At 51.6% G+C, this 14,717-nt stretch overlaps 1 protein-coding gene across 4 annotated transcripts in view; it reads left to right on the forward strand.

Moving 5' to 3' along the window:
* DOCK4 (dedicator of cytokinesis 4) overlaps positions 1–4,390 on the forward strand; it is a 353,243-nt gene extending 348,853 nt beyond the window's left edge. For all 4 annotated transcript variants that reach the window (XM_066354464.1, XM_066354467.1, XM_066354466.1 and 1 more), the window contains 2 exons: positions 650–714; positions 3,637–4,390. In XM_066354464.1, coding sequence (XP_066210561.1) covers positions 650–714; positions 3,637–4,071 — 500 coding nt within the window. In that variant the 3' untranslated portion in view covers positions 4,072–4,390. The remainder of the gene's footprint in view (positions 1–649; positions 715–3,636) is intronic.
* The last annotated feature ends 10,327 nt before the right edge of the window (positions 4,391–14,717 follow it).

Below are 14,717 nucleotides of genomic sequence, written 5' to 3' on the forward strand. Positions count from 1 at the left end.
GAGAATCCCAGACATGGGGCTTCACAACCTCCCGGGAGAAACAACAAGTCTCTGCCGGGACGGTGCCGCCCGGAGGGGCCCCTCGCCCCGTCCCGCAGACAGAGGGCAGGCCTGGGCCCAGGCAGCAGGGGGCAGCGTGGAGCCCGTCCCCCCTCTCCTGTGGAGGTGGCCAAGGGCTTCCTGCCGGTGTGGGGCGTGTTCGGGACGGGCAGCGGGGGGCTGAAGGAGACAGAGGCCCCCAGACCTAGTCTACGCTGCCCGGGTGACCAGGGTCTTCCCGTTGCTGCTCAGACCAAAGTCAGCAGCTACTTCCAAAGACTGCCGCCTGTCCCCTCACCGAAGGGCACCTTTCGAAACAGATGAAACTGCTTAGGAATCCCTGGACTCTGGGGGGAAGAGGAAGGGGTGTGGGACCCGTTGGGGGCCCCGTCGCTGCAGTTAGAGCATCACGCGCACACTGTGACTTCCCACTCCCTCCCCAGCCTCAGCGCCGCGCCCTCTGGGTGGGGGTCCTAGAGTCCCTCCCCCCACCCTTGTCCAGGAGGTCCTTGTGCGCCGGACCGTCCGTATGGGTTTGCAGACACCTGGGGCCTTCGCAGGGGGTCCGCCGTCTGGCTTTTCTGAGCTGAAACGCTCTCTCTCTTCACAGCTTCGCCAGCGAGACACACGACGTCGTCCTTTTCCCCCTCACCTGCCGGCCGGTCCCCACTGAAGGTATGGACTCTTATTTTATTAACTAAGGCCAGAGACGGTCCCGTGTTCCCTTTTCCCTCATGTCCCCCCGCCCATCTCCGGACACCAGTGAGGAGGGGCTCGCGTGGCCCCGACCGGGCAGAGAACTTACAAGGCAGGGCGGGGAAGATGGACGGACAGACCGCCCACGGCTCTCCCTCTGGGAGCCTCCGGAGTGAAGGCCGCCAGCCCTTTGCTCTCAGATGGTCAGCCTCTGTCCGCAGGGGGTGCCGATGAGCATGTGCAGACTCAGGCGAGGTGTACGCTGAGTCAGGGAGGAGACAGGGTCCCAGGGCTATCTCCTCAGACGTTTCTGCCTGGCTTGTTTGTTTAAGGGACATCACACACACACACACACACACACACACACACACACCCCCCTTAACTGGACATGACCAATCCAGATGTCCCCCATTGTGACGGGCGGGGCCAAACCCAGTTATTTTCTCTCACTATCTGCTACCGAATACATGAATTTAAAACAACAACAGCAACAAAATAACAAGGCAGTCAAATGAACTTTAAAATGTCCGGGGCGCAAACTGGAAAGGTCCGACTTGATGCGTAGACACGGCCGCCCCTCAGTGTGCAGAGACCCTCGCGGCAGGTACAGAAGAGTATTCTGTGGCTCCCCACCCGAGCCGGATGGGCTGGAAGGGTTGTCCGTCTGTCGTCTGTCCCTCTAGACGCAGCCGGGCAGAGCCGCTGCACCAGACACCAGGACGGGGTGGAGAGAATGAGCCTGTCCCCCGGGGGTGTGGGCTCTGCCTGCCCCCCATGCTGTAGTTCTGGAGGAGGGCTTTCTAGACTAACGGGGAGGGAAAACACGTCCCCGCTTCCGCAGACACGTAGGGGTGGGTCACGAGCCACCCAGAGCCACCCAGTGTGGCCACGGCTCGTAGACACTGAGATCCCTGCCTCCCCACAAAAATATGGAGAAAGTGGCAAAGATGTGATTCTGTGTGTGCCGCCAGCGTGTCTGGCATAGAACTTTGCGGGTGGGCGCCCGTTTCTCGCTGGTTCTGGCATGGTTCTGCGCGGCGGCTGTTAACGAGAACGTCCCAGGACCGTATGGGCTTCGCAGCTGGGACTGCCCCACGCTCCCCGTGAGCCCCCACATGCTGCCAGGTTCTGAGTCCCTGCAGTGGTCAGTGGTCAGCCTCACTTCGCGGAGCAGGGATAAGGCAAGTCTTAGACACTTTTTTTTTTCCCTAAAAACTCAGACAGGATGAGGCTGTTTGAAGGAGCAACCAGCAGCCCTTGTTAACAGACCTGCAGGTGTTACCGCTGGTCCCCCTTCCTGGGGCCGCCCCTCTCTGGGCGGGGACTGAGGAGAGCGTGGACACAGCGTTAGTCAGCGTTGGGACACCTGGGTCACAGGCGGGGGGGTGCTCTGCCACTGATTTTGAAGGAACCCTGTGAATCCGCTGTGATCAGAGGGCAGCTCGCCACCTGAAAGGGAGACAGGGTTTTTTTCCGGCCATTAAATGATGGGGTCGACCCTGTCTGGAGAACACTGAGCTTATCTGGAACTGGGGGTCTAATTTTTTAACAAGAACAGCAGTGACTTTGGGTCTCTCAGTGGACCAGCCTTAATTTTAGGCTCCCGCTCAATGGAAGGACTTGTGTCCACCAGCGTTAATTTATTTCAGAAGAGAGACCAGGTAGTAAAGTGAGCCCAGAGTAACATTTCTTCTATAGAACCTTGTGTTCCATAGAACAGTAGATGTCCGGGCCATCATCTGATGAGCAAACAAACAAACAAACACAGGCTAACGAAGTCCCCTCCGTTCTTTTACTGTCAGACTTGACCCCCCCCCCCCCATAGGCTTTGAAAGTTCTGAAGGAATCCAATCTGTCCTGGGCGGCCTTCCCAGGGGCCCCCTCTCTGCACAGAGCGCCTCTGAGGGCTCACTGTCCTCAGACGCACCAGTCAGGGAATTAGCACATTTGGATGCCAACGGGGGCTAGACCACAGACGTGAGGGAGGGAGGCGGGCACAGTGCCCGGCGGTCTGGCGGGCGCCGCGCTCAAGTGAAGGATCCGTGATCCCGTCCGAGGGAACAAGCCCCTGGACGCGTCAGGAGCTCTGAAACGCCGGAAATCTGACTTAAACGAGGGAAGTTCTGTTCTTCCTGTTCTGGAGGTGACCAGGGCAAGATCAGGTGCTGCAGGGCTCGGCGTCTCTCCGGCCACCTTCTCCCCACGTCCCACGGTGGCCTTTCTTCTCCATGTTGTGTGTGCCTTTGGTGTTTCGTGTGTCTGAGTTTCCCCGTCTTCCGAGGACAACAGATTCGATCAGTGCTCACCGTAGGGCCTCGTTTTTTTTGTTTGTTTGTTTTTTGTATTTTTCTGAAGCTAGAAACGGGGAGAGACAGTCAGACAGACTCCCGCATGCGCCCGACCAGGATCCACCCAGTATGCCCACCAGGGGGCAACGTTCTGCCCACCAGGGGGCGATGTTCTGCCCCTCTGGGGCGTTGCTCTTTTGCAACCAGAGCCACTCTAGCGCCTGGGGCAGAGGCCAAGGAGCCATCCCCAGCGCCCGGGCCATCTTTGCTCCAATGGAGCCTCGGCTGCGGGAGGGGAAGAGAGAGACAGAGAGGAAGGGGGGGGAGGGGTGGAGAAGCAAATGGGTGCTTCTCCTGTGTGCCCTGGCCGGGAATCGAACCCAGGACCTCTGCATGCCAGGCCGACGCTCCACCACTGAGCCAACCGGCCAGGGCCAGGGCCTCGTTTTAAGGTGACCTGTCCCCAAACGCAGCCCCATCTGGGGGTCCGGGGGGTAGAGCTTCAGCGTCTGCGTTCAGTGGGTGGGGTGCACGTGGAGCTCGCCGCAGGGCCTGACGGCCGGTGCCCCCGGCCCCCTCTCTTCCCCCTCTGTCTCCTTTGCCGCCTGACCAGGGCCCCGGGCAGTCCTTCACGCCCTCGCCCGTGGAGCACCACTCCCCGGGGCTGCTCTCCAACTCCCCCGTCCTGTCGGGCAGCTGCAGCAGCGGCATCTCCTCGCTCAGCCGGTGCAGCACCTCCGAGACCTCGGGCTTCGAGAGCCAGGCGCCCGAGCCATCCACGCCGGGGCCGGGGCCCTCCGGCTACGGGGCACCCGAGGAGCCCGCGCGCAGGGACAGCAAGACGCCGCCGCCCTACAGCGTCTACGAGCGGACTCTGCGGCGCCCGGTGCCCCTACCGCACGGCCTCTCCATCCCGGCCCCGCCCGAGCCGCCCGCCCTGCCCCCCAAGCCTCCGGCCCCGCGCCCCGGCCACCTGGAGAACGGGACCCGGAGGACCGAGGCCGGCCCGCGGCCCAGGCCGCTCCCACGGAAGGTCTCCCAGTTGTGAGGCGCGCCCAGGTTTCCCTGCGAGGACTTCTTCTCCGCCGTTTCCCTGAGAAGAGGACGGATGTTGAGGAGACGACGTGTAGTGTAGGCACTTTAACTGCCTAGGTTTGTCTCGACCCGGATGGCGTTGAAACTGGCTTGTTAATGATCATGTTGCACAACGTTAAAAGTTACTGACCTACAACACCAGATGTCCCGGTGAAGTGTGACTCAATTTTCATTAAAACGTTTTCTCATTTGAAAAGTGGTAGATGGCGATCAAGAGGTCTTTTGTATCTTTTTATGTTCACTTTTTTTTTTACATAGCTTCATGTTAAAAACAACAACCAAGATAGTATTGTCGAACAATACGACGCGTGATCGTGTTGTATGTTTTTTACCGAATACCCGATAACTCTGAGCAAGCGTCTCAAGTGCAGGCACGTCCCCACGCAAGGGTCCTGGCCCCAGCAGGCTTTCGGGAACGAGGGGGTGAGATTCCGGGCTCCTCGCCTGAGCAGGGTGGTCGACGCCCGTCATCAGGGTGAGGAGTCAAAGCAGGCTGTGTAGACAGGCCGCCCGTGTCCCTTCCCAGGTGCGATTTTACTCTCAGAGTCAGGACGGAGCCGGAGGAAGGAGCAGAGCCCGGGAGGAAGGTTTCCTGGAAGCCTGTGCCCCCCCTGACTAGATGGTTTCCTCCCCCCGGGTTTGTTAAGCAAGAAGCACAGACGCTCACGTATCCCACGGGCACACCTGAACGTGTCCCGTTATCAAGAATTCAGGCATCCGTACCAGACAGTATTAAATCAATAGCATTCAGTGAAGGTGTGTGTGTGTCGGGGAGGAGAGGGAAAAAACAGGACCCTAAGAGAAAATGGATTAGCATGAATAAATGGCTAAAGGACTTGCTAAAGGCGAGGGCATTGACTTCCGATCCCGCACAGAATGGAAGATCCCTCCCTCCCGAGTGACTCGCCGCCGTTCTTACCAGAGGAGATTGACTTCTGGCCGTCCCCGCTGTCCTGGGGTTGCAGGGGGACGGCTGTAGGCCGTTCTGAAGTAGTGAAGGCGGGCTCTTAGCTCTAGAGAGAGAGGCAGATGCCACCGGGGTAGGAACAGAGCACCTTGTAGGGAGTCATGCATTTTGTATCTTCGTTTTTGTGTGTGTGTTCTTTTTCTTTTACTGACTGTTTATAACACTCGAAATTGACAATAGCTATGAACTGTATTTTAAATCATACTGTTCCATATTTTCCCTCTTTTGTTGGGAAGCTGATTTTAGTTTAACTGTGTTTTTTTGTTGTTGTTGATAGCTTACCTGGAAGGCAGTGACCACTTTTTTTATATTCCCTTTAATGAAACCATTCAGCAGGTATACGCTGTTGAGGCTGGTTATAGAGGTTTTCTATAATAAATGTTCGAGTATTTTTGTACATAACTGGTTAATTTTAATAAGAGATACCATTATGTGTAAAAAAAAATAAATAAAAAGACAAAAATAAAAAGCAAACCGTTGTGGATGAAGTATGAGTGTTATAATTATGCCAAATACTTTATGTATGGAGAAAGAATATTTGTACATATGTGCTTTTAACAATAATTCTGCCATATTGACTTTACAATTTTGAATGTCAGAAAAATTAATATATGTTAAAATATTTATGTTTAGTGAAGGGATTCACCATTGAGAAAAGGAACATATGAATTTTAGCTTTGTATCTTGCAAGTTTTTTGCAGTCGGAAATTTCTTAAACTAGCTTTTGCTCTTGATGATAACACTTTGTGTTTGTAATCACGTCCTTAAAAATTATATATATATATATATAGAGAGAGAGAGAGAGATATATAGGAAGCTCCATATTTCTGTTGCTTTAAAGAAGTAAGGCTTTCCTTTTAAATAAGGTGACACACATAAGATAACAAAGCTTCTTTGATTCCTTTTCCTCTGTAATTTAATAGATTTGTTGACTAGTGCTTGGGCACAGTATAAGTCAGTGTTATTTGCTCTTGAAGCCATTTGAAAAAAAAATTTTTTTTGCAATAAACAGTTGATCATGTGTGTGTGTATTTCTGAAGCAGCGATTATAAGCAGAACACTTCAAGAGATTGTTAGCTCAGATGTTCCTGTTGGTTGCTGCTGAATGGTAAATATTAAATAAAATTACCTGATTAATCTTGATATCTGTGTGTTTTCTTCCTGTCATCGGCACATCCTGACCTGGAACAGGGGCTGTGTCAATCTCTCGGTTATATCGTAGTGGGAATGTTCAAGCTGCTTTGTCGTGGTGGCGCCTTGCTTGATTCTCTGTCTCTACCTACGAAGCTTATTTATTTATTTGTATTTTTCTGAAGCTGGAAACGGGGAGAGACAGTCAGACAGACTCCCGCATGCGCCCGACCGGGATCCACCCGGCACGCCCACCAGGGGGCGATGCTCTGCCCCTCCGGGCATCGCTCTGCCGTGACCAGAGCCACTCTAGCGTCTGGGGCAGAGGCCAAGGAGCCATCCCCAGCGCCCGGGCCATCTTTGCTCCAATGGAGCCTCGGCTGCGGGAGGGGAAGAGAGAGACAGAGAGGAAGGAGAGGGGGAGGAGGGGTGGAGAAGCAGATGGGTGCTTCTCCTATGTGCCCTGGCCGGGAATCGAACCTGGGTCCCCCGCATGCCAGGCCGACGCTCTACTGCTGAGCCAACCGGCCAGGGCCACGAAGCTTATTTTTGCCATAAGAACAAAGGTGGACAAGGTGACAGCATAGGTCAGCGGTTCTCAACCTGTGGGTCACGACCCCGGTGGGGTCGCCTAAAGCCATCGGAAAATACATAATGCATATCAGGTATTTACATTCCAAATCATAACTGTAGAAAAATTACAGTTATGAAGTAGCCACCAAAATTATTTTTTGGTTTGGGATCACCGCAACATGAGGAACTGTATTGGCGGGGTCACGGTATTAGAAAGGTTGAGAACCACTGGCATAGGTGAGTATCATTCAAGACGGTGACATTTACCAGGGCGGCTGACCATTAATTGATCTAACCAGAACCAGTTTAGCAAGTCAAACCATCGAAGTCTGTTTGCATTAGAAAACTTGACACAAAACAGATTAAGTGCCAAGCACCAGAAAATACATTTGAGAAACCCTGCAAAACAAACACATTGACTACAAAATGTCTATTCCTAAAGCCTGGCTTTTAACTGTGTGAGGTGCGCCTATGCTCTGCTAGATTTAAGACATTTATGTAACTCAATGCCGAGCAAGCCTCTGTCCCATGAAAAACCGGAACCCATTTAAAGGCCAGCATCGATGTCCTCCTGATTGTTTCCCAACATCCGCTAAGTGGTTTTAGAGCGTTCGGGGGTGATTTTCATTACAACTGAGCTCATCAGTGTTTCGATTCTGCAAGCATAATTACAAATAGGAATAGCTCTGCCTGCTAAGTTGTCTTCTCTCTGGATTGTTATTGTTTGACAAAGAAGATACAAAGAGAATCACAAGTTGCACAATTTTGCCTTCTGAGCCTTACACATGCGGAGGTGGCTTGGACCGAAATGAATTCTTCGTTATTGATTGGGATAAACTTTGCCCTCACTACATAAGAATATCATAAAGAGAGAGAGAGAGAGAGAGAGAGAGAGAGAGAAAGGTTTGAAACATTGACAGAATGCCAATTCCCTAACATATTTATTATTTTTACATATTCCATGAGTCTTTTTCTACATCTACATATTATGCAGACTTTCTACCTCCTTGAGGGCTGATCCCCCCCCCCCCCCAAGCATCACAACAGCTGTGTTCACAGCTCAGTACCTTTGGTAGCATCTCCCCAGGTGGTGGGGGTCGGGGGGGGGGGGGCGGACAAGACCAGATTTCATTGAAATGCGAAGCTTTGCTTTAAGGCGGGTCACTGTAATGAGCAGGACTGGAGATTGGGTAAAGATCATGATGTGTAGGCTGGGTGGGGATAGCAAGGCAGGGATTTTGAGGGTCGGGGTTCCAGGAGTCTTCAGGACATCAACTGTGACCTGTTCACTGGTGCCTCTGTGAGCGATTCGATGGGTCGCTGGAGAAGTTCCTGTTATGAACAACAAAGTCTTTGGCCTGGCCAGGAGACTCCCAGGAGAGTCAAGCTATGCTGACACACGTGGCAAGTGTGACGTCTTGTTCCCGTGGACATCAGCTGTGCGGAGCTGATAGATGGTTTCGGTTCACCACCTGTACATTTCACAGAGCTCTAGACACGGTGTCCCTGGACGGTCTACCCTTATTTTTTTTGTTGTTTACCGTTAACTGTAAGTATTGACTTTCACATTATGACACATAGGCAGAAAAGCAAAGTATGTATTCTACAGTTCAGCCATTCTCCCATTAATGGAAGTTATATATATATTTTTTCAGCTTCTCACTAATAGAAATAATACCATTGTGGCTCTCCTTACATACAGCTCTTTCCCTGTATTGGTTTCTTGCCCTCACACGGATTCCTAGAGAAGATTGCCAGGGCAAGGGAATGATGATTTTTGTAGTTCTGTTGCATAGTTACAGATTATTTCCCAGAAGTGTTGCTGTACTCACGTTAATGCCGCCAGCGACAATAACCAAGCCTGGATGTGGATATTGGTGCGGTGTTTTTTTTGTTATATGGGAAAGAAACATGGCTGCCTTACCCAAAATTGGAGAAAATGTTAGCAGCCTATTAACTCTGTTGCCAAATCTTGTGCTAAGGAAATGGACATGCTTAGAAACAAAAGGAACAGGAGAGACCAGAAGATGGCAAAGTGACAGGCACCAGAACTTAGTATACACAGTTAACAATACTTCATCCCAGAGAGGGGGGTGGGGGAGGATTGCTAGGAAGGCTTTATAGATCCTTTGTTTGTATAAAATATTAAGAAATCCCCAACATCCTGAGCAGAAGGACAACCTCACCTATTCTTGAGTGTACCCCTGTCATTCACAAATAGCGAAGGGGCCAAAAACCTAAGACGTGAGGACAGTGACCTGGACAGCCATCATAAGCCACCATCTGCTGAATGAACTGTCCCAAAGAAGGCGGCACTGATGAAACACCTGATGTGTGGGCAGTGCCTGAAAGGAAGTTACACTTTTACCAGACAGGTGAGGGATACATGAGCTGGATGCCTAGAGAGCACTGCGCGTGGAGAAGATACAAGTTAACTCCAGAGAGAACAAGAAGAAGAAGTGTTTATATAAGGAAGTAAATATAATTATAGTATACCACGTGGGTTCAGCTGTAAATAAGATTTACAGAGACATGGAAGTGGACAGCATTGCCTAACCTCAACTACAATTCTATCGGAAGGATCCGAGTAAGGAAGATACTTGGGTGTGGAGAATAAATTTTCATCTTCCAGGATGTCAGGAGATAGCGCGTAAAATTTAAAGACAGAACGTATCCCTTTAAGATACTTTTTATTTAGAGAGGTAAGGGTACACATTAAGTAATGGCTTTTAAAGTTGCGAACAATTGCCTCTGGGAGTGGAAATGGTTTGGGGACAGGAATGGTGCAGGGAGCACCCTGATTTGCACAGTGGCTTTATGGGACTTCTGTGCACGGATGATGGCGATGCATTCTGAGAGATGAAACGCTGATGTCTACAACATTCAGATGCCGCCACACTGGTTTCACGCCTCTTGCTTATGTCCCCTCCTCCGTAGGACAGTAGGACAGCCGGTCTGGAGGTCCCGAGGAAGCACACACAGTGAGTGTCTGTATACAGGACTGCAGGTGGCCGGTAATGGAGCGTCGGTGGGCGGGCGGGCGGTGAGGCGGTGTCTGGACCCATGTGCACACCTTCCTAGAGCAGAGGAGTTGGCGCTGACCCAATCCGAGTCCTTTACAGCCGGTTTGAGGGGTGAACCCCTCTTTGCTCTGTAGCAGCAGCACGGAGTAGCCCAAAGTAGGTTCCCGCCCAGCTCTGAAAGGCACTCTGTCTGCAAGTTCCTGTCGTGTCGCTAGTGGCTAGTGCGAGTGCTGTCGTTCTGAAGACAAAGGCACACGCAGGCCTCGGTGTGGCTCTCTGGGGGACGGAGAGGAGTCCCAGGTTATTTCCCTTCAGGAGGGGACACCGTGGTAAAGACTCAGTGGGTGGTCAGTGCAGGGCTTTGGGCCTGTGATTCAGCAATGGGGCAGAGAGCCTTCTGGTATACCCCCTGGTCCTTCCTTCCCTGGTCCACGGGCTCCGGACTCCCACCCACACTCACTGCATCCTCGTCCCACACCCAGAGGATTCAGCTCTCCGCTCGTGAATTGATGGCACCCCATCCTCCTCTGAATCCTGCCTCACCAGTGAGAAAGTGGGGACCAGACAGGGTGGAGGGGTGACCTTTGACCTGACCCTGACCTTTGACCTGACTCATCGAACTGAGCGGGTGGCCAGGCCTGGAACCGAGAACAACTACCGTTGAGTATCTGCCGGCTTCAGATGACTCTCCTTTTCTGCCTGTCTCTCCGTTTTATTCCTTTAAAGCCACTTTCTAAGCTTAAGAATATATTAGGAAGTTGGCACAATTCACCGCATTAAATTTTTAACAGTTCTGTAAAGTCAAAGAAAAAGATAGCCAAGATAAAAGAGCACACAACAGACTCTAAAAAAATCATTTGCGTCCAATAGGACAATGTTAATCTCTTTATAAAGAATTCATCTGAGTTGCTTTAAAAAATAATAAGACTATTAAGAGAGATAAGTATTCGAAAGGAAGGGAGGCAAGATGTTCCTAAGGCATCTAAATAGGTTGTTTACAAAAGAAGAACTGTAAACAAATGTGGTACAATAATCAAACTACTCATCAAAGAAAAATAAATAAATGCCAAAAGGAAGAATGTCTGCGGCTAATGGAATGAGCTGCAGGGATGAAGGGGCGGCACCCGAAATCGCAGGCTCTGAGCTCCAGTGCGGGGACAGCACTCACGTGGCACCGGAGACACCTGAGCAGGAACTGGACCGACTCCCCTCAGGGTGAGGCTGGAGGGAGGGGCCGGGGTCAGGGCAGCTCTCTGGGGATGCCAATGTCCCCGATGATGACAGATGCAAAAATAAGCCCAGCAGAATATGATCAAACAGATTCAGCCATGCTGGATAAAGCTCAGACCCCACGGTCAAAGGGCATTTATTCCCGGGGCGCAAGGTGGGTTCAATGATAGCAGTTCAATGACCGTGGCGCACCATGTTGACAACGTGAGGCACAGAAATCATGTCACCATATCGATGGATGCAGCAAAAGCCTGTGATGACCTCCAGTGTCCATTTATGATAAAAAAAAAAAACTCAGTAAAGGGGGGTAGAGGGGACCTTTAGAAAAACCGTATATGACAAACCCCACAGCCAACATCATACTCAACCATGAAAAGCTGAAAACAGTCTCTTTAAGATCAGGAACAAGACAAGGATGTCCACTTTCACCACTTTTATTTAACATAGTATTGGAAGTCCTCACCACAGCAGTCATGCAAAAAAAAAAAGTAAAAGGCATCCAGATTGGAAAGGGAGAAGTAAAACTGTCATTTGCAGATGACATGATACTATAGAGAGAAAAATCTAAAGAGTCCACCAAAAAAAACCCCAAACAATTAGAACTCATAAATGAATTCATACAAGGTTAACATTCAAAAAAATTAATTGTCTTTCTACACACCAATCATGAATTATCAGAAAGACAAAATTTTTTAAAAAATCCAATTTATAATTGCAGCAAAAAGAATACCCAGGAATAATTGTAACCAAAGAGGAAAAAGGCCTGTACTCAGACAACTATGAGACTTGAAGAAAATAATTGAAGAAGATACAAATAAATGGCTGGATATCCTGTGCTCACGCATAGGACGAAGTAAGGTCATTAAAACGTCTTATTACCCAATGCAACCTACAGATTCAATGCAATCCCTATCAGAATACCAATGCCATTTTTCATAGAACTGGGACAAATAATCCTAAAATGTATATAGAACCACAAACGACCCAGGATAGCTAAAAAACATCTTGAGAAAAAAGAACAAAGCTGGAGGTAGCATGCGACCCGATATGAAACTATAGGCTTAAATCTATAGTACCTAATCCAAACAGCCGGTGCTGCCGTAAAAACAGACTCAGATCAATGACACAGGATGGAGAGCCCAGAATGAAACCCCCACCGACATGGTCAAAAGGTGCGAAACAGGAGGCAAGAGCATACAATGTGGTGAAGACAGATTCTTCCATAACTGGTGTTAGAAAAACTGAACAGATACATACGAAAGAAAACTGAAACTAGACCACCACCTTCTCACACAAAATAAACTCAAAGGAGATTTAAGAATGAAGTGTAATACTTGAAACCATAAAGATCCTAGAAGAAAACATAGGCAGTGAGACTTTGAGAAGCTCTTAGCAATATCTTTCTGCACCTGTCTCCTAGCATGGGAAACAAAAGAAAAAAGTATAAACAAATAGGATGACATCAAACTTTTTTTTCACAGCAAAGAAAACCATTAACAGAACAAAAAACAAAAACACAATCTACTGAATGGGAGACTATATTCACCAACAATAATATAACCCATAAAGAGGCCGGCAAGAGCCAGGTTGTGAAGGGCGTGGTTTGCCATGCCACAGATTTTAGACTTTCGTCCTTGTGGGGATGCGGAGCTTCTAAGGATCTTCAGCAGGGCGAGGCGTGCTCGGACGTGGGCCTTAGAAAGATTGCTGGGCAGGGTTAGTCCCGTGGAGGGGGGTGGCCTGGTTGAAGCAATGGACAGAGGAGGCAGGGAGACCGGTAAGGGGCCCCGCTGGGTTTGCAGTAAAGACAGCCTGACAAGAGGCGGAGCCAGAGAGAAGAGGGAGGACTCCCCGGAGGGAGGCAGAGCCAGAGAGAAGAGGGAGGGAGGCGGAGCCAGAGAGAAGAGGGAGGACTCGGAGGGAGGCGGAACCAGAGAGAAGAGGGAGGACTCCCCAGAGGGAGGCGGAGCCAGAGAGAAGAGGGAGGGAGGCGGAGCCAGAGAGAAGAGGGAGGACTCCCCGGAGGGCGGCGGGGCCAGAGAGAAGAGGGAGGACTCGGAGGGAGGCGGAACCAGAGAGAAGAGGGAGGACTCCCCAGAGGGAGGCGGAGCCAGAGAGAAGAGGGAGGGAGGCGGAGCCAGAGAGAAGAGGGAGGACTCCCCGGAGGGCGGCGGGGCCAGAGAGAAGAGGGAGGACTCGGAGGGAGGCGGAACCAGAGAGAAGAGGGAGGACTCCCCGGAGGGAGGCGGAGCCAGAGAGAAGAGGGAGGGAGGCGGAGCCAGAGAGAAGAGGGAGGACTCCCCGGAGGGCGGCGGGGCCAGAGAGAAGAGGGAGGACTCCTCGGAGGGAGGCGGGGCCAGAGAGAAGAGGGAGGACTCCCCGGAGGGCGGCGGGGCCAGAGAGAAGAGGGAGGACTCCTCGGAGGGAGGCGGAACCAGAGAGAAGAGGGAGGACTCCCCAGAGGGAGGCGGGGCCAGAGAGAAGAGGGAGGACTCCCCGGAGGGCGGCGGGGCCAGAGAGAAGAGGGAGGACTCCCCGGAGGGCGGCGGGGCCAGAGAGAAGAGGGAGGACTCCCCGGAGGGAGGCGGAACCAGAGAGAAGAGGGAGGACTCCCCAGAGGGAGGCGGAGCCAGAGAGAAGAGGGAGGACTCCCCGGAGGGCTGTGTGCAGTGGAAATTAGACGCCTATGGAGGAGAACTGTGGGGTGCGTGCAGACCTTCCTGGGGAGGGAAAGGGGACCCACAGGGCAGAGAAGAGATTGTGGTTGGGCAGGAGAAGGGCTCCCTCTTCCCCTGGGGCTCACGGTGCTGGATCCAGACCAGCATCTTTCTCAGTGAGAGTTGGAAGGGTTCACTCCTGTCAGCCCCATTTTATCCGCGGAGCAGGAAGAGCATCGTTTGCTCAGAGTCAACACAGTGCACAGGTCCAGTGAGCCCGGGGACCAGGGTGAAGGTTTGGCCAAGTCTGTCGCAGCTAGTGACGTCTGAATACACTTGAGAATGAATGGGCAGTGTGGAGGGCCCCCTGTGATCATAGAGGATGAATTTGTGAGGGCACCAACTGGTGCGATTTCATGACTTCCTTCCAGAACATTCAGTGCCCAAGGCCCAGCTCCCAGCACTACAGAGGCGAGTTGCCTTCACCTTGGTTCATCATAGTTGAGGACTCGGGGGGCCGGGGCATGAAGGACCAGGACCCAAAGACACCCTCACTCAAAGCGTGGGGCCGCTGGGCTAGGCCAGGCAGGGAAGGCTGCAAAACCTGGGGGGAGGGGCCTCTGGGACACTCGGAGGAACGTGACTGCCGGTTCCCATAAAGCCAAAGAGGGGGCGTGGGAGGGGTGAGAGCTGGTAGAGAAGTGGTGGGCGCAGTGGACGCTGGTGGTGACCACTCTCGAGCAGTCCTGGGGGGCTTGGCCGTCCGGAGGAAGTCAGAAGTCAGAACACGGGGTGCTGTGTCACCCGAATGTTGGTCCCTGAGGCGCTCTTCTTTGGAATACATACACCTTAGCTATTTTACGATCAGTTGTAGACTAATCACATTCTCTACATTAAAATATACGATTGCCGATGCAATTAGAGATCTTTGGGGGGCGGTTGTTTTGTGTGGTTTTTTTTTTGTCAATATACTCAATTATTATTTTCTATTCTGTTGAGTCAGAAAGTGTCAGAATCT

This window comes from Saccopteryx leptura, chromosome 12 (assembly GCF_036850995.1).
Source record: "Saccopteryx leptura isolate mSacLep1 chromosome 12, mSacLep1_pri_phased_curated, whole genome shotgun sequence".
In the NCBI taxonomy this organism is placed as follows: Eukaryota; Metazoa; Chordata; class Mammalia; order Chiroptera; family Emballonuridae; genus Saccopteryx; species Saccopteryx leptura.